The sequence below is a fragment of the Schistocerca gregaria genome, chromosome 2 (genome assembly GCF_023897955.1).
Source record: "Schistocerca gregaria isolate iqSchGreg1 chromosome 2, iqSchGreg1.2, whole genome shotgun sequence".
NCBI classification, from domain to species: Eukaryota; Metazoa; Arthropoda; class Insecta; order Orthoptera; family Acrididae; genus Schistocerca; species Schistocerca gregaria.
This window is the reverse complement of record NC_064921.1, coordinates 387,767,442-387,788,571: the sequence shown is the minus strand read 5'-3', so window position 1 is coordinate 387,788,571 and position 21,130 is coordinate 387,767,442. Positions and strand designations below refer to the sequence as shown.

Below are 21,130 nucleotides of genomic sequence, written 5' to 3'. Positions count from 1 at the left end.
TACATCAATCCCACATAATGCCACCCCAAAACAGCAGGGAACTTCCACCTTGCTGCACTCGCTGGACAGTGTGTCTAAGACATTCAGCCTGACTGGGTTACCTCCAAACACGTCTCTGACGATTGTCTGGGTGAATGTGTATGTGACACTCATCAGTGAAGAGAACGTGATGCCAATCCTGACGGTCCATATGGCATGTTGTTGACCCCATCTGTTCTGAACTGCATGGTGTTGTGGTTGCAAAGATGGAACTCACCATGGACGCCAGGAGTGAAGTTCCACATCATGCAGCCTATTGCGCACAGTGTGAGTCATAACATGAAGGCCTGTGGCTGCACAAAAAACATTATTCAACATGGTGGCGTTGCTGTCAGGGCTCCTCTGAGGCATAATCTGTAGGTAGCAGCCATTCACTGCAGTAGTAGCCCCTGGGCAGCCTAAGCGAGCCATGTCATTGACACTTCCTGTCTCTCTGTATCTCCTCCATGTCCGAACAACATCACTTTGGTTCACTCCGAGGTGCCTGGACACTTCCCTTGTTGAGAGCCCTACCTGGCACAAAGTAACAATGCAGACACGATTGAACCACAGTATTGACCATCTAGGCATGGTTGAACTACAGACAACACAAGCCGTGTACCTCCTTCCTGGTGGAATGACTGGAACTGATTGGCCATTGAGCCCCCTCCGTCTAATACGTGCTGCTCATGCTTGGTTGGCTACATCTTTGGTCGGATTTAGTGACATCTCTGAACAGTCAAAGGGATTGGGTCTGTGAGACAATATCCACAGTCAACATCTATCTTCAGTTGTTCTGGGAACTGGGGTGATGCAAAACTTGTTTTGATGTGTGTAGGTGGAGTAGTACTGTCACCATGCTCTTACGGTGACTTGTGTTCTCCTGTGGGGTAACAGCACTGAAAGATATACTCCAAATTTGGAGAGTGTGGACCCATATATATGCATTTGTACTATAGTGTAGGCAGTCCCGATGGTCCCGGTCGCCTATGGTGGACTGGATGGCCGAACGGTGACCTCTCCAGTTGTCAGGATGCTAGGAAATGTCTATGGAAGCGTCAGAAATGCCAAAGAAATATTATTAATTCAAATCTTTATTCCTGCCGAGTACAATGTGGCTTGGTGATATCAACGACCTTCCCCGAGTCCTCGCTGACTCGTAGCGATGACATCAGATCTGGGCTGCACGACTTGCTAGCGAAGCGCCGCGTGCTGTGACATAGCGGAGGAATGCCCTTATTTCGGCCACGCGTGTCTGTCGGCGCCTGGCTGGCTGGCTCGCCGGCTCGACTGTGGAGAGCAAGCGGCTGCGTGTGGAGGCTCTGGGTTGGAGTCCCGACGCTGTCAGCACGAGAGGCGTCCTCACAGTGCGGAGTGTACTTTATCCCACCCTGTCTTCTTCCCTGCTCCTCCTGGTGGCTCATCCGCAGTGGACTGGCAGAACGGGCTGCAGTCCCCCAGCATCGTCGACTCACCCAGGTGTGATAGCGGATGCACAGGGCCTAGGCCCCGCACGGTCTCGACGACGGCTCACTGATGTGTTCTGCATTGGCGGCGAGTGAGTCTGCCGGGATGTCTGCTAATCCTGGGTTCATGATTGACAGCGGCAGCAGAGAGGACCAGAGCTGGTACTGTCCCCTCTTGTCTGCTGCTGAATGGGCCGCCATTACTGCGACATCTCCTTAATAAAGATTAACATGTTGATCACCGAGCTGAGCGCTACACAGCAACCCAGTACACATCTAACTGCAAGTCTAACTGCGTGTGCGAGTGCGAGTGCCTTGTTCCCATCAAAGCTGGCATATTTAAACTAAGCACAAGTGATGTCCTGACATCATGCTCGTTTGTAATGAACACATTCGTTCCACTTATACTGCTAATTCATCTGTCGTACTCGCCCCTAAGGTGTTCTTGCGACAGCCTTACTTGTTGTTACGGCAGGCTTACGTGAAGTTGTGAAATGCAGTACAGCTGACGCTATACCTCTGTCTTGCACTTTACGAAAGTGTCCGTCTAACACAAACCCGTGTACTAAGCAATTCTCTCTCGCCTGTTGTGTGTAACCAGGCCATTGCCCCTGTGTGATGACACATTCCGGTATATGTGCAATCCTCTAACCTCTTGGCTAACTTACTGCCTCTGGCTCTCGGCATAGGCAACTAAACTTTGACAAGATTCCACGTTTCCAACTCTTTACTATTCCGCAACACTACAATAGCTACAATGCTAAAATAAATTACAAACTGTTGCAGTGGTCGTGAGGCTCCAAAAACAACAGTAAAAGCTGAGGGTATAGTTTAGAATAGAATTTGACTTTCTGTTTTTGGAATATTATTCTGTTAAAGTTTGTGTTTTAGAACAGAAATTTGATTAGTTTTATTGAAATGCCTGCCTGATTATGTGATGCACTATGTATGAGCTTACTGGGTTTTGGATTGTTATTTGTAGATTAATCACTTCTAAATAATCTCACATGTGACATCTTTTCAATGTGAGCATCTACAGTGGGTGGTGTACTTTTTAATCCTTACTTTTTGACTTCCACATCCCCTACTTACTAAAAGATGCTTTGAGCTAGTTTGGAAACAGAAAAACAGTGTATGTTCTCAGATGACTAAAGAGCAATGTTTGTGGCAAGCAAAGAATAAAATCAGTTCTTGAATTGAACATATTGCTTCACTTGTACAGTTCACCATTTATACAGAATCATCTCATTGATCAGTGAGATGAAGCAAGCTACATATTGTTTTCATTGAATGCCTTCATGCAGTTGTGTGCCACATACTACAGCTGTGATACAGTTCATGATTGAAACATCCTGATAAATGAAAACTGTACATTAGACCACAGCTCAAAATGAGAACTTTCCCTTTGCTGGATAAGTGTTCTGCCAACTGAGCTACCCAAGCATGACTCACAACCTATTCTTGCAGAGGTTGTGATAGGATTAAAACTGTGAGGAGGATTGTCATTCATTCTTAGGTAGCTCAGTTGGCAGAATGCTTGCCTGCAAAAGGCATAGATCCCAGTTTTGATTTGCCCAGACATTTCATACCAGTTTGTGCCCCACTGTATGGTGAAAAATTCATTCTGGAAATTCATGACTATTGTAATACCACTCAAACCCATCCTTGTTAAGCTTATTTCATTGATACACAAAGTCAATATTAATCTTCTGCACTTTCGAAAGTGTAACATTTCATTACTCACATCCCCGGTCACAAGCTACTGAATTTAGTCACTCTTCTAACATTTGCCACACCACTTCAGTGCATAGATTCCCGACTTACCGTTAGTTGAACATTTTCCGCTGTTCGCTATTTTCCTAGTGTTTACAAAAGTTTGTTGTGATCATGTTTGTGAATTACAACACTTGTGTCAAGTCTCACGTTGATTGGCAGAAAAATTAATTAAGTTTATGCCATGATGCTGTTTCATTACCTTGTGAGGCAACACCTCTGACACTCATTGCGGTCCATCACCATCTCCCAAGATCCCTTGTCTCAACTGCTGTCTGCCATGCCACAAGGCCCTTCAGCTGTTGGCTGTTCCTTTCACTGACTCTGGCATGCTTCTAACTTTCTTTTCAGTAGACGTTGTTCTATGCTATCTAAATAAACTTGGCATATGTTACACATATAATTTGTATAATTTAACAGTCTCTTTTTAATTTACTTTTTAGTTCAATTCTTCCAAATCCTTTTTCTATTCCCTGTAAGCTTAATATTCAAATTTCCAGTTGCCCTACTCACTGCCTCCACCAAAAGTGGGCTCTGTGAAGCATTCTACCACTTGGACATCCCACCAAAGCCACAACAAAGATTGGCTTATGTATTACCACCTTGCACAATCATTTGTCATGAAAACAAAATTCAGTAAAATTTTAATAACATCCTAAATGAAACATGGTTGTTGCAACTTTAGACAAAAACTGTTAAGAAGCTGGTAAATGGTAATACACTTCTCTTGATTACCAAAATAAATTTATTTATCATTTCATGGCACCTTTTGGGAGAGCTTCTTCAGATCTATTAAAATCAAGGTTGTTAATGTATCAAATCAGTTGGTAGTGTGTGTCATTTGCACAGTATTACCGAAGTGCACATGCACACATGTTCGTGCGCACCTGCATGTGTGTGTGTGTGTGTGTGTGTGTGTGTGTGTGTGTGTGTGTGTGTGTGTGTGTGTGTGTGTGTGTGTGTGTGTGTTGCAGCACTGTTACCTGTCACCATCATAGGGCACTTCTGTTTAACTTGCTCGTAATTCAGTATTTTAACTGTATTAGTCTATGATGGGAGCAGGCAATACTGCGAAAGGATGGCCCTCTAGCAAATGACAGATAAGTGTGTCAACTGTCTTAATAAATTGTACAGAAAGATAGAAAAATATTAGTATCATGCATTACATTGCAAATTGGAGCCATGGTTCTATCATGGTTTGGTTTTCTACCATTTTGGAGGATTTCCAAAAACATTAGAGTAGGTTAAAATAGAGTTAAAGTAACTTTGAACATGAAAAAACTGAATTACATTACACAAACCTATTACCATCAGTATAAAGCACCATTTATAGTGCATTCCATGATTTCTTCATTTTTTACAATTTCTTCATGATTGCATTTGTCTTGTTTCTCCTGCAGCGGAGCCTCCATCCCTTGTTAAAAATCTTGAAGATCGTTCAGTTAAAGACTATGAAGAAGTTGAATATAGAGTCAGAGTCAATGGTGTACCAAAGCCAAAGATAACATGGTAAGTATCTGCAACATCAAGTTTATAGTCTTAAGAAAATAATGATGGACTATGTAATAAGAAGTTTTGTACTAAAAATTAATATTAATGTTGCACTGATCTTACTACTAAGATAGGTTACAAAGGTGTGCAATACGTTCTCCACCATAATTGGCTTTCCTATTTTTGTTCGCATTTGCTTAAAAATGATTGTAGCTTCTTTGCTTTCAGTTGAAAATAAATGTAGTTTCGCTTTCTACATATTGTGCTTTTTGACATGGGATATGACTTCCTGGTTTTCTCTGTAGCTACTGAAGAAGTAAACTTCAGTCTGACTGATGAAGATTCAACACATTTGTTAAACTATGCATTTTGATGATTCCAACTTTTCACTTACATTCACTCATGTTTTATTACTTTCTATTGATGGTAAAGTTACTTATCTTTCTACTATAAGAACAGTGAGGTTACTTAGCTTCTTCCCAAAAGATAATGGTATTGTCCATATATTTAATGTTGACTATCTGTGTGACATTAATTTCAGTAATGTTAGTTGTATGGTTAAAAGGATATGCTGAGAACTTAACAGTTACTTGGACAAAATGTAATGAGCTGATAATGATGATATTGTGTTATAATGTCAAACAGTCCTTAGGAAGCAGCCATTTAACATTCTGATGGTTTGGTTTTTCTCACTATTTCGAAAACATTTAGGTATTTTTATGTTTAACAGACTTTAGGGTATTCAAAGTGAAAATGAAGGATGTTCTAAAACTCTTTTCTATAATATTGATTTTTTAAAAATAATTTATGTAAAACACATCAAAGGGTGTTATAGAACAGAAAATTTTATTGCAGTAAGTCAACTCATTCCTTTAGCATTAACTTTTCTGTATCTTCTGTTACATTAAAACTTGTGAGTTTTAAACACAGAAAATGATTCTCTGTGTATCATTATTTGTTCTGGATAAATTCTTTTATTGTCTGGGTTCACACAAATCATATCCTAGTAATTTACTATCCTGATTTTTCTTTCTTTTTAAATAGCTCACCTAGTGGTGACATGGTACCAAAGTGAAACCAATAATGGAACAGTTTGAGTAATCTGAGGCTCAGAAATATAATAAAAGAATTTTGTTGCAATGTGGTCACTGTGTGTCCAGTTGGTGGTACACTTAGTTGTGTACCTACACTTGTACTTACAGTATTCTTGTTGTTACTAATGCCTTAATGACATCTTGTGTCGGCACAGTCCATATCAATTCAGACAGGCTAGGAAACAATCTTACCTTCATAGGCTTGGATGATATTGTATCTAGCATATGTTAAAATGAAGGACCAAGTAAGGAACAAGTACTTTTTTTGTTTTCTCAAAAAAAATTCTACTCCAAGATACAGCCCTCCAAAGATTGCACTGTACATACCATTTTGAAGATGCGAATTTTGGAAAAAAATTTAAAATACCCGTACCTTTAGAACAGTTCTAGATATTTTTTGTTTTTTATTTAAAAGATAATTGCTTTATGATTACAAAGAAATTCTCCATTTGGACTTATCTGTCAAAGTTCTTTTACTATAGCACACTTAACTTTTTTATAATTTATGGAAATTTTTTTTTTAAATGCCAATCCATAAAATTTTGATTTTTTTCTGTTGATTAATATCATATAGTTCTACATTCCCTGAAAAGGAAAGCTTTCACTTTTAGGTTTAACAGGTTTTATAAACAATTGAAATTTTTGCCATATATAAAATCTGTTTTATTACCACATTATCACATAACAGGCATGTAAAAATCAAAACCTAGCCTATTTAAAATCATTTTAGTTTTGAAAGATGAGTAAGAGACCCATTTTTCAAGCATTTTAAATGGTTCCAAAAGTATGTGAAAGGTCCAAAGACTTAGAGGTTTCAATTTACACAATTTCTGTGCATTCTGTTTTGTACTGAAATTAACCATTCAGTGAAGTGAAAATGTGTTCCACTGCCTCAGTATCTTCCTTTGATATAGAGTGATGCCTTCCTGCTGACCAACAGGAACTGGAGCACTTACAGTCTTCAAAACATTGTGAACAGGAAGTGACCACTGATGGCTTTGTTGCTGTCCTTCAGCTGGAAACCTATATCCAGCACCTGGTCCCTGTGGTAGCATAAAGTTCACTACAATTTCATTTAACTCGTAACTGGTGTCTTTAATCTCTGCAATCCACTAGTCAGTCATACACGCATGCCATGAACATCCCACTTCTCAAGTTGTGAATCTGAATATTATCCTGCTGTTTCTGAGGTGTTGGCCAAACGAACAAAATTTCTTCTTTCTTGCTCTTTAAAGTGCATGTAATATGAGTTTGCCCATCACTTTGAGTCCAAAAATGTGTCTTCTGAATTCCCTCACAAGAGTAGTTGTTTGAACCATTCTTCTCTTTTCTGCTCACTGAATTCTTCTATTTTCTCTTTGGACAAAAGAATGAGGGCTGTGGATGTGTAAGTTTCATGACTCTCATAAAATCCCCAGCATTCTGAATCGCAGCTGTATTTGGTCTGGAAAGATTATGTTTTGTAGCACGGTGCTTCAGCAGGCCTCCTACACCATCACAAGGCTCCTTCCCGTGACCAGTAGCACTGTATACCCAGTCAGTTGGCACTAGTGTCTTACTCAATTCAAACATCTGGTAACAATTTTTAAAATGACTAGGAGCACCATCAGAAATAATGACGATCTTCTCTGCCCCTGTTTGCAGTTGAAGAATTTTGCACATTGCTAGCAAAGCATGTGCTGAGTCATGTCCTGTGTCATCACTTGTGATCTTGTTTTGAAACTATGTCACTCTTGTAAAATTTGAAACCTAGTCATTACTCCAATGATGCCCTTGTACTTCTTGTGGGACAATTACAGACCAGTTCTCAGAAAATCACAGTGAAGCACTAAACATAGTTCTTCGGTCTGTACACACCCTGTCACTTGTGCAATGTGTTGTTGTTGCAATTTATTCATTTGTTGGTGTTATTGCCTTCACTGACCATTTACCAAGTTCATCAATGAAACTGTCAAAGCTCACAGTTTTCATAATTAGTTTATTTTCCTCCCATGTCGTGTATGTAATTTCTGCAGAGTTATCTGCTTCATCTTCCAGGCCAAATGTCTGCAAAGACAGTTCTCCCTTTCCAGGGCAGTCACCATATTCTTGAAACAAACAAGTCTCTCGCTTTGTCACAGACTACTAATGACTTCACACGACCAGTGGAGGTTTCATATGTTGCATGCTACAGTATGTTCTTGAAAGTTACCATGCAAAGTTCAAAATTCATGCAGTAGACACATAAAGAGACATCGCTAGGTGGGTGTGGAACTGTCCACTTAGGTAGTAGTGCATAAAATTTTGATCTTCCAATATGTGAACTTGTATACCGTAGTTGCTCTTACAAATTGCAAAAGTTTCTTTAATGCTGCGAGTCATGTACCTCTTCAGTTTCACAACTTTTTCACCTTCAGCTGTTACAGTTATAGTGTCTTTTTTGTTGACACTCTGGTGAGAACAGTCCCATTTATCTTCCAGATGAAATGACTGTGATATTTGAAATTGAGCTGCTTCTACAGGATTGCCATAATAGGGATCTGGTCTTCCAAAGACTTCTTTAACAGACCTCGCATTTCTTGATTTGTCTACTATGTACTTTTATAGTGATGAGCATGGTTCAAAATTGTTTTCTTTGAAAATTTCTCTTGAATAATAGTTAAATCTTGCACCTTTTCACTGCACAGTATTCAACAGCTGAGTTAATATTTGTGATAAATTCCTGGCAAGAGGTATGAGAATGCTTTGGTTCATTTTCCTCTGAAGATGCAATTTCTCCTTTGAAAGTGTGGTCAGTTTTTCTGTAGTTTATTCATCCATAGCTTTAGTAATTTCTCTGCACTTTCTTGATGCATAGGGCTTATGGCTGAACTTCACTGACTGTGGTTACTGACTACCTCTGTAGTTGACTGATTCAAGGTATTTAATTCTTCCTCTATTGACGCAAAATCTGCATCATCTGCTCCATGGAAGGCTTCACCTTGTTCAGGTACTATCATTGTTGTTAATCTCTCAAAACATATAGAACACAAAATTTCATCACTGGAAACATTTTCACTTTGAAACAGCATCTTCAAATGAAAACAGTCATTCCCAACCTGAACAAAGTCTGTTTTTCTTTGTTTGTCTTATATATCACTCTTTTATGGCCATGCAAATAGTCAGCACACTTCACTCTCCTGTGGCCCCAGTCAGAAGACATTCCAAACAGTCCTTTTCACATAACACACTACAACTGTGTCAACTGGTAAATTCCTCACAAGAACACAGAACTCACTCGGTGTTCTCAGATTTCTTAGAAGCCTCTTCAGTAAACAAATTAAAACCTGTGATGAACAACCACGACAAAGAAACTGACAAGAAACTACAACAAAGTGTAAGAAATATCTGCAACAGTGAAAGTGAAAAGAAATAACTGTAACAAAGGAAGTGATAAGAAATAATAGCAGCAAAGACAATATAAATAAACATTATAACAAAGAAATGAGTAAGAAACAACTTCACTGAAAACATACGTTACCACTGAAAGTTAAAAAAAAAATTTAAAATGGGAAAAAAACATAAAATTGGAAGCTCTTCTTTACAGAGAATATAGTACTACATGGTATTAATTAACAGATAATAATCTAACTTTTCTGGATTGGCATTCTTGAAAAAAAAATCTGTAAATAATAATAAAAAAGGTGACAGTAAAAGAACTTTGAAAGATATGTCCAAGTGGAGGCTACTATTGTAATGATAAAGCAGTTATCTTTCAAATAAAAAAAAACTCTAACAAAATATATAGAACTGTTACAGAGATACAGCATTTAATTCACATCTTCAAAATGGTGTTCGCTGTGTCATCTTTGGAGGCCTGTATCTCGGGGCAGGAATTTTTTTAGAGAAAACAAAAAATATGTGTTTCTTACTTACCCCCGAATTTTAACATATGCTAAATTCAATAAGATCCAAGACTATGAAGGCAACCCCTCTGCCTGAAGTGATACAGATTATACAAGTTGAAATATTCACCTCTTCATGAGAAAGAAGAGTTTATGTGAGACTATTGTACATATATTTACTTTTCCCTCTGCAATGAAAATATGCTCTTAATAATTTTCATACTTTTGATCACTGGTAGCTAACTTGTGCCAGTCTTTGTTTCTAATTAATTATCCTCATTACCTAACACTTTGATGCATAGCCTTCGTACTTCTTTCTTCGGGACTTCATTATTTTTTTATTTAATGAAACAGCTACTGTGTTAAACTAAGAATTAAAGTGTTTTCTTTTGGGTGGACAAGAGATTTGCAATACCTTCCATAAATTTTGTTGTATTTCTTTTCAGCATAATTAAGAAAACAGATGGCCTCTCATGTATATTTCAGAATACATGTAATTTATCTGTATAGTGTTGCAGTTGTGAGACTCTCAGCATATTTCCAATAACTATTTTTGTAATGAAAGCTATAAAATACTAATAATTGAGCATTCCTGTTTGTTGTTCGAAACCAATATTAAACGATTCACGTTCTGGATTTGTTGAACATGCTGCTAAGACTTTGTATCATTTGCAGAACCTGCTTCATTTGAATGATAGGAAAGTTCTTAAAAAGGCAATAAATAGTTAGCCCTTTCTCCTATTCAGATATTGTTCTTTTGCATGTGACAACTCTTGTTAAATGCTAACATAACAAGAGATTCCCTCCTTTCTGTGCAAGTACTCTCGAACAGTCATAAAAAAGCAAGTTTCAGCTTTTTCAGTTGTTATACTATCGCTAACTAATCTTCTAAAATCCATTGTCTAATTTTTTCTGTAAAATGAAACCACATATCCCTTTCAACATGTCTGGCATTTATTCTCCAACAAATTCAAAATAGTATTCCATCAATCCACACTCAAATTGCCACTTATAATAGTCCTGTGCAACATATCTCTTTATGATGCATATTTTCAAACTTCTTGAGATAGCAATATTTTTAATCAGTTGATGATTCACAGTGTATTGTCCCATAGAGATATCTTGCAAATAAAGCACATATCAACAGATGCATGGAGATCACACTTCTGGCTCTTCCTGTGCATACTTTAGTTACATCCATTATTTTGCCATTGGCACAATTCCACAGCAAACTGGCATGTACTATAGTTCTTCTGCTGAGGAAGCAATGAACTGGTATTCAGAGAAACCATTCTATTAGGAATTACATTACATCAAAGTGCCACATCCTGCCACTAATTTCCTCCAGTGGCTAATAGGATTTTGGAATATTATACTGAAGTGCACAGTCTGGGCCCATAATCTGTTAGCAGAGAATTTTACAGATGGTATCTGATTGGAACAGACATTTATTGCTCAGATGTTAACAAGATAAAACTATTACATGAAAATTCTATTTCAAATTATAACATAGAGTAAAAAAACACCGAGTGCTCATAGTTACACCAGAGCAACCAAAAAGACACTTAAACAAAAGGTTTTAAACCTTCAGAATTTAAAAGTAATTTGTCTACTTTTAGATTGTGTTAGAACTTTTGAAGATTTAAAAAAATGCTAAATACTGATTTTTTGGCTACACATGTTACAACAATAATTGCCCTACACTTGTAAGTTAAACTTTATATACATAATCTTCTCTCTTACAGCTGTGTTTTCATGTATAAGTTACTTGTGTTCCAGGTACAAAGATGGAAAGGAACTGCAAAGTGGTGAACATATTGTGATAGAAACAGATTCAGAGGCTTTGGTAGTAAGCAGTCTCAGTATTCAGCATTTTCAGGAATCTGATGTTGGTGTGGTAAGTTAATATGCTTCAGCATCTTTTCATTAGAACCAGGTCATTTTTTTCATATTTCTACATATGTTTCATGTGACTCCAGAAACTTACGACACTTAAAATGTTTCTGGAAAACTGATTTGGAGCATGTCTGTTACATTATTTTTATACAGTGCATATTGTTACTACAACTGGAAAATGAATTACATGATGTGTAACAAGGAATCTAAGTTTGTCTAAACAGTTGCTGCCCTCACACTAAATCATTACAGGGGAACTTCCATAACAGACATTGTCTTCACTTAAAGTGGAGACTTGGGCCAATCATAATGCCTGAGGAGAGGACAAGCTCAACATTTGTATTGCTTGTTACTGAGGACGTCTTTCTCATGTCACTCTCAATACTATACAGATGTTTTTTTTTTTTTTTTTTTTTTTTTTTTTTTTTAATGGAAATATTATTCGAAGGTTTGATGCTCGTAATATGAAACACATAAAGAGCAGTGTGAAGCACCATAATAAGACATATGTTAACAAAATATCTCAGGTTCTTTTTGCATTGCAGTTTCATAGAAACTAATATGTGGGTTCACGTAGAGAAATATTATTGTGTGGTACATTTATCACTGATCATTTCAGGCTAAGTTAATTTCTGTGAAGTCATGTAACTGAGACAAAAGAGCTGCTATGCGGCAACCACAAGAATTTAATGGAAACTGCTTCTCATCATTGCATATAAATTAAACTGATGATGAAGTTAGTAAATCTATTTAAAATGCAAACTTTGTAAATTATTTTCGCAGCTCTGTGCCCTTTAATATTGGCAATATTCAAATAAAATATTGTGGTCATGCAAATGACTGACAACAATAAATTATAACCTCATGTAGTATTGCATGTTCTGATACTCTGGAAAAATAAGTCATTAGTTTCGTAACATAGAGGGATGCTAAATATACATGAATAAACATTTTAAGAGCAAATAAACACATGTATTTAAGCAAAGTGTAATATAAGTACATTTACAATGTCTCTCATGTCTATCCTCATCCAAGATCAAGACCAGAATAAGTAAATGCATAAAATCATTTGACTGTTTCACAGTTATTAATATTTTTAACATACAACAAAGAATAATATACATAATAAAGCAATATCCTTTGTAAATACAGTTAAGTTGAATTTTAAATATTTTTCCTATACATTTTTACAATGTCTTTCAAGAATCATAAAAGATTTAATTCATTGCTCTGTTCATAATTGTATATGAATATATATTGTTCTCCCCAGGGCAAACAGTCCAATGGCCTCCAGGGATCATTGGCCCACAAATGCACATCGTTTTTGTGGACAGTAATTACACTATTACTGGGTCTGCACTGTCACAATTGACCACCTTGTTCACACTTGTGAAAGAGACACTTTATGTTAGTTTGAGTTCATGATTACAATATGTATCAGCTCCTTCTCAGAACGCTCATGATTGATTAAGAATGATTACATTAATCGAGTGTTAAAAGTTTTTAGGTATCAGATGACATTATGGACACTATATTCTTGACTTTTGGCCAACTTGTACATTACAATTACTGAAAACAGTCTGGCAAATTTACATTCCCTGGAAAGATATTGACTAACTCCTCCATTCCAGTTAAAGGCAATGGGAAAAACCAGATACTCCTAAAAACCAAGCCGAGAGTCTTAAGACTGTTATCAAGTCCTTTACGGATTACATTACTCCACTTACGAAGAATGTAGTTAAAAATCAAAATTATTGTGTTATGATTATGAAATTCACAAAAATGTATTTATTTAATTGGATAGATAAACAATCTGTTCACCAAGCGGCGGCAGAACACACACATAAAAGACAGTTGTTATTGTCAACCTTTTGGGACCAGTGGCTCCTTGTTCAGGCAGAAGGGTTGGAGGGGAAGGAAGAGGGGTGAAGGTTTTATCCATCCAATTAAATAATTTTGACATTTGTTACATAAAGGACATTACGACATTCGTTTGAAAGATTGTTTTTGTATATGGGAAACATGAATTAATTCAAAAGTCTTTGCCAAAAAGAGGTTTGATAAACAGTTCATGCTGATAATGTTTGCAGAAGTACAAAGTTCTCACAGTCTTAGTTTGTGAATACATAATTAATTCTTCATTAGTTGCATTGGTGGTGGCAATGTAGGTGTGGTACACTGCAACAGAAGTCCATGGTTCAACATGTGGTTGGTCGGTGCAGTGCGTTGGCTCAAGGTCAGGTACACGCCTCCCTCGGCAACCAGCTGTTGCATCTGGCTCTGCCCTGCAGGCGGTCAGCTGGTCCGGTTGTGCATGCTCACTTTGTTACCATGATGATTACCACGAGTACATGAAATAGCACAAAATACAGGATCAATATGTTACAGTAATGGCAGTTTAGCTGTAAAGAAGTTTTGTTAGTTTGCATTCATTCCACATTCATCCTTGTATGTGAATTTTCTTGTACGTAATATGAAGCTATACGTCAGTCCAGTTTTTGAACATATTTTGGTTGTAGGCACTCATTGTTTTCAAGAACCTACACAAAGCATCAATTTTTTATTGTGGCACAGCATTTCTAACATCCCACATCGTCTGTAGGCATTGTGATGAGTATTCGTCACAGGCTTGTCGGGTTGCAGTGCTTTTAGTTTTCATGGTTAGTGCACCTGGCATTGCAGCATTCAGGTGCATTATTTTTATCTGATACTGTCTGCCGCGTGGGTAAACACATTTCATTTCCACTCACGTGACACAGTGCCTGTAGCTTTTTCATAATGAACAATTCTAAGGATACATGCATGTGAGGTGAAGCATTACTCAACTAAATACTTAACTGAATAATTGAAATCACTGATAATTGAATCAGTCACTTGATTTCTGTGATTACACAGTTTTTGTCTGTTTTTGCACACACAGTGCAGCACTCAAATAGAGCATTCTTGCCTTTAAATCACAATTTATATTCACAAATTCATACTTAAAATGTCTTTCACATTATTCAGTCAGTACAGTGTACATGAAGAAAAAGAAGCACTATAAGTACATAAATTTCTGTAGTTCATAACATACACACAAAATCTGACTTAAATTTCCATGTTGTATTTATCTTTTATAATGTTTTGATCTTTCGTTACTTATGATCACATCACATCCCTTCATGCAGAAAACTTGGCCATTTGGTACTGATTCATTCTGCAAAATACTGTCACATAGTCACACATAGGACTTGGCTGCATTGTAATGTGCAGAAAGCTCTCATACGTAAATGAACACTTAAGAATATATATATATATATATATATATATATATATATATATATATATATATATATATATATAATAAAGATTCCAAGACTTACCAAGCGGGAAAGCGCCGGCAGACAGGCACATGAACAAAACACACAAACACACACACAAAATTACGAGCTTTCGCAACTGGCAGTTGCTTCGTCAGGAAGGAAGGAAGGAGAGGGAAAAATGAAAGGGTGTGGGTTTTAAGGGAGAGGGTAAGGAGTCATTCCAATCCCGGGAGCGGAAAGACTTCCCTTAGGGGAAAAAAAAGGACAGGTGTACACTCGCACACACACACACATATCCATCCGCACATACACAGACACAAGCAGACATATTTAAAGGCAAAGAGTTAAGGGCAGAGATGTCAGTCGAGGCGGAAGTACAGAGGCAAAGAAGTTGTTGAAAGACAGGTGAGGTATGGGCGGCGGCAACTTGAAATTAGCGGAGGTTGAGGCCTGGCGGATATCGAGAAGAGAGGATATACTGAAGGGCGAGTTCCCATCTCCGGAGTTCGGATAGGTTGGTGTTGGTGGGAAGTATCCAGATAACTCGGACGGTGTAACACTGTGCTAAGATGTGCTGGCCGTGCATCAAGGCATGTTTAGCCACAGGGTGATCCTCATTACCAACAAACACTGTCTGCCTGTGTCCATTCATGCGAATGGACAGTTTGTTGCTGGTCATTCCCACATAGAAAGCATCACAGTGCAGGCAGGTCAGTTGGTAAATCACGTGGGTGCTTTCACATGTGGCTCTCCCTTTGATTGTGTACACCTTCCGGGTTACAGGACTGGAGTAGGTGGTGGTGGGAGGGTGCATAGGACAGGTTTTACACCGGGGGCGGTTGCAAGGGTAGGAGCCAGAGGGTAGGGGAGGTGGTTTGGGGATTTCATAGGGATGAACCAAGAGGTTACGAAGGTTAGGTGGACGGCGGAAAGACACTCTTGGTGGAGTGGGGAGGATTTCATGAAGGATGGATCTCATTTCGGGGCAGGATTTTAGGAAGTCGTATCCCTGCTGGAGAGCCACATTCAAGGTCTGATCCAGTCCCGGGAAGTATTCTGTTACAAGTGGGGCACTTTTGGGGTTCTTCTGTGAGAGGTTCTGGGTTTGAGGGGATGAGGAAGTGGCTCTGGTTATCTGCTTCTGTACCAGGTTGGGAGGGTAGTTGCGGGATGCGAAAGCTGTTTTCAGGTTGTTGGTGTAATGGTCGAGGGATTCAGGACTGGAGCAGATTCGTTTGCCACGAAGGCCTAGGCTGTAGGGAAGGGACCGTTTGATATGGAATGGGTGGCAGCTGTCATAATGGAGGTACTGTTGCTTGTTGGTGGGTTTGATGTGGACGGATGTGTGCAGCTGGCCATTGGACAGATGGAGGTCAACATCTAGGAAAGTGGCATGGGATTTGGAGTAGGACCAGGTGAATCTGATGGAACCAAAGGAGTTGAGGTTGGAGAGGAAATTCTGGAGTTGTTCTTCACTGTGAGTCCAGATCATGAAGATGTCATCAATAAATCTGTACCAAACTTTGGGTTGGCAGGCTTGGGTAACCAAGAAGGCTTCCTCTAAGCGACCCATAAATAGGTTGGCATACGAGGGGGCCATCCTGGTACCCATGGCTGTTCCCTTTAATTGTTGGTATGTCTGGCCTTCAAAAGTGAAGAAGTTGTGGGTCAGGATGAAGCTGGCTAAGGTGACGAGGAAAGAGGTTTTAGGTAGGGTGGCAGGTGATCGGCGTGAAAGGAAGTGCTCCATTGCAGCGAGGCCCTGGACGTGCGGGATATTTGTGTATAGGGAAGTGGCATCAATGGTTACCAGGATGGTTTCTGGGGGTAACAGACTGGGTACGGATTCCAGGCGTTCGAGAAAGTGGTTGGTGTCTTTGATGAAGGATGGGAGACTGCATGTAATGGGTTGAAGGTGTTGATCTACGTAGGCAGAGATACGTTCTGTGGGGGCTTGGTAACCAGCTACAATGGGGCGGCCAGGATGTTTGGGTTTGTGAATTTTAGGAAGTAGGTAGAAGGTAGGAGTGCGAGGTGACGGTGGGGTGAGGAGTTTGATGGAGTCAGGTGAAAGGTTTTGTAGGGGGCCTAAGGTTCTGAGGATTCCTTGAAGCTCCGCCTGGACATCAGGAATGGGATTACTTCGGCAAACTTTGTACGTAGAGTTGTCTGAAAGCTGACGCAGTCCCTCAGCCACATACTCCCGACGATCAAGTACCACAGTCGTGGAACCCTTGTCAGCCGGAAGAATGATGATGGATCGGTCAGCTTTCAGATCACGGATAGCCTGGGATTCAGCTGTGGTGATGTTGGGAGTAGGATTAAGGTTTTTCAAGAAAGATTGAGAGGCAAGGCTGGAAGTGAGAAATTCCTGGAAGGTTTGGAGAGGGTGATTTTGAGGAAGAGGAGGTGGGTCCCGCTGTGATGGAGGACGGAACTGTTGCAGGCAGGGTTCAATTTGGATAGTGTCTTGGGGAGTTGGATCATTAGGAGTGGGATCAGGATTGTTTTTCTTCGTGGCAAAGTGATATTTCCAGCAGAGACTACGAGTGTAGGACAGTAAATCCTTGACAAGGGCAGTTTGGTTGAACCTGGGAGTGGGGCTGAAGGTGAGGCCTTTGGATAGGACAGAGGTTTCGGATTGGGAGAGGGGTTTGGAGGAAAGGTTAACTACTGAATTGGGGTGTTGTGGTTCCAGATTGTGTTGACTAGAATTTTGAGGTGTTGGGGGGAGTGGAGCTGGAAGTGGGAGATTGAGTAGATGGGAGAGACTGGGTCTGTGTGCAATGAGAGGAGGTTGAGGTTTGTTGGAAAGGTTGTGGAGGGTGAGTGAGTTGCCTTTCTGGAGGTGGGAAACCAGGAGATTGGATAGTTTTTTGAGGTGGAGGGTGGCATGTTGTTCTAATTTGCGGTTAGCCTGTAGGAGGATGCTATGTACAGCCGGTGTGGATGCGGGAGAGGAAAGATTGAGGACTTTGATTTGGGATAGGAGTTGACGGGTGTGTTCATTGGCCGAGTCGATGTATAGGTGAAGGATTAGGCGGGTGAGGGCTATGGATTGTGCTGTTTGGAACTGGTATAAGGACTGATGGAAAGAAGGATTGCAGCCAGAGATGGTGTGTTCATTGGCCGAGTCGATGTATAGGTGAAGGATTAGGCGGGTGAGGGCTATGGATTGTGCTGTTTGGAACTGGTATAAGGACTGATGGAAAGAAGGATTGCAGCCAGAGATGGGAACTTTAAGTGTGAGGCCTTTGGGAGTAATGCCAAATGTCAGACAAGCCTGAGTAAATAAAATATGGGAGCGTAATCGGGCTAGGGTGAAGGCATGTTTGCGGAGGGAATGTAAATAAAATTTAATGGGGTCGTTGTAGGGATGTTGTGAGGTTGACATGGTATTGGTAGGTGGAAAGGGTAATATGAGGTTAAAGTGAAAGTAAAGAGAGATTTATATAGGGAGAGATAAAGGTGTGAAAAAAGTCGAAAAAGTGTTGGTTTGAGATGAGCTATGTTGATCATGTGCTGAACTTAGGTTGGTGAACAACAATGGGTGCAAAGGTTGGGTAGTTATGTTGTCTCCAGATCACGTTAAAGGGTGGGGAAATTCAAGAAAATTTCGAGAAATTCAAGAAAATTTCGACAAAAAATTTTTTCGAAAAAAGTTTCGAAAAAATAATTTGCGAAAAAGTAAAATTCGAAAAAAATTTTTGAATAAAATCTCGAAGAATATGTGTGTAAATGTATTCAAAGGACTGGTTATGTACTGGCAGGTTATGATAATGAGGCTAACAATTGTTTGATGAAGAAATAATAACGTGTAAACCTGTGGGAAGCTGCTAGAAAATGATCGGTTTTGTGGGAAAAAACGGGAATGGAAATAAAACGAAAGTTGTTGGAAAAAAAACTGAGATGGTTGTGTAATGGGTGAAAGGAACTGAAGCTGTGAAATAGTATTCACGAGTTTACACGAAATGTTTGTAAACTTGGAACAATGGATTTTATAGCAGCGGTTATGTTGAAAGCGTTGAAAATTTTAGGTTATGGTTTGGAAGTAAATTACGTATTATTGAGTATAATTAGGCAGGATAAAATGTATGGTAGATTACGGAAAAATGGAAGATGAATACAAAGTGGAACTTCTTGTACAAACGAAAAGAGAAAGTACAGCTATATATATATATATATATATTAAAAACAAAGATTCCAAGACTTACCAAGCGGGAAAGCGCCGGCAGACAGGCACATGAACAAAACACACAAACACACACACAGAATTACGAGCTTTCGCAACTGACAGTTGCTTCGTCAGGAAAGAGGGAAGGAGAGGGAAAAATGAAAGGATGTGGGTTTTAAGGGAGAGGGTAAGGAGTCATTCCAATCCCGGGAGCGGAAAGACTTCCCTTAGGGGGAAAAAAGGACAGGTGTACACTCGCACACACACACACACATATCCATCCGCACATACACAGACACTTGCTAGGGTGAAGGCATGTTTGCGGAGGGAATGTAAATAAAATTTAATGGGGTCGTTGTAGAGATGTTGTGAGGTTGACATGGTATTAGAAGGTGGAAAGGGTAATATGTGGTTAAAGTATATATATATATATATATATATATATATATATATATATATATATATATATATATATATATATATCAGAAAGAAACTTCCACATGGGAAAAATATATTAAAAACAAAGATTCCAAGACTTACCAAGCGGGAAAGCGCCGGCAGACAGGCACATGAACAAAACACACAAACACACACACAGAATTACGAGCTTTCGCAACTGGCAGTTGCTTCGTCAGGAAAGAGGGAAGGAGAGGGAAAAATGAAAGGATGTGGGTTTTAAGGGAGAGGGTAAGGAGTCATTCCAATCCCGGGAGCGGAAAGACTTCCCTTAGGGGAAAAAAAGGACAGGTGTACACTCGCACACACACACACATATCCATCCGCACATACACAGACACAAGCAGACATATTTAAAGGCAAAGAGTAGCCCTTACAAATTCAGTCTTGAAAGTTAGGCTTGCTTCTTCTGATTATGTAGACTGATCACATAGGCTAAGACCATGTTTGGGTCACCAATGTCAGCACAATTAGGTGTTAGCAACTCAAACAACTGTAACTGTGCATTTGATATTCTGAGCCAATTGTTGTTGTTGTTGTTGTGGTCTTCAGTCCTGAGACTGGTTTGATGCAGCTCTCCATGCCACTCTATCCTGTGCAAGCATCTTCATCTCCCAGTACCTACTGCAACCTACATCCTTCTGAATCTGCTTAGTGTATTCATCTCTTGGTCTCCCTCTACGATTTTTACCCTCCACACTGCCCTCCAGTACTAAATTGGCGATCTCTTGATGCCTCAGAACATGTCCTACCAACCGATCCCTTCTTCTCGTCAAGTTGTGCCACCAACTTCTCTTCTCCCCAATCCTATTCAATACCTCCTCGTTAGTTATGTGATCTACCCATCTAATCTTCAGCATTCTTCTGTAGCACCACATTTCGAAAGCTTCTATTCTCTTCTTGTCCAAACTATTTATTGTCCATGTTTCACTTCCATACATGGCTACACTCCATACAAATACTTTCAGAAATGACTTCCTGATACATAAATCTATATGTGATGTTAACAAATTTCACTTCTTCAGAAACGCTTTCCTTGCCATTGCCAGTCTACATTTTATATCCTCTCTACTTCGACCATCATCAGTTATTTTACTTCCTAAATAGCAAAACTCCTTTACTACTTTAAGTGTCTCATTTCCTAATCTACTTCGCTCAGCATCACCCAACTTAATTTGACTACATTCCATTATCCTCGTTTTGCTTCTGTTGATGTTCATCGTATACCGTCCTTTCAAGACACTATCCATTCCGTTCAACTGCTCTTCCAAATCCTTTGCTGTCTCTGACAGAATTACAATATCATCGGCAAACCTCAAAGTTTTTATTTCTTCTCCCTGGATTTTAATATCTACTCTGAATTTTTCTTTTGTTTCCATTACTGCTAGCTCAATATACAGATTGAATAACATCGGGGAGAGGCTACAACCATGTCTTACTCCCTTCCCAACAACTGCTTCCCTTTCATGTCCCACGACTCTTATAACTGCCATCTGGTTTCTTTACAAATTATAAATAGCCTTTTGCTCCCTGTATTTTACCCCTGCCACCTTTAGAATTTGAAAGAGAGTATTCCAATCAACATTGTCAAAAGCTT

General features: G+C 39.2%; 1 protein-coding gene across 2 annotated transcripts in view; it reads left to right on the top strand.

Annotated features, from left to right (window-relative positions):
* The window catches only part of LOC126321023 (obscurin), a 790,459-nt gene that overhangs the window by 580,224 nt on the left and 189,105 nt on the right, over positions 1-21,130 (top strand). For both annotated transcript variants that reach the window (XM_049994141.1, XM_049994140.1), the window contains 2 exons: positions 4,658-4,766; positions 11,485-11,602. In XM_049994141.1, coding sequence (XP_049850098.1) covers positions 4,658-4,766; positions 11,485-11,602 — 227 coding nt within the window. The remainder of the gene's footprint in view (positions 1-4,657; positions 4,767-11,484; positions 11,603-21,130) is intronic.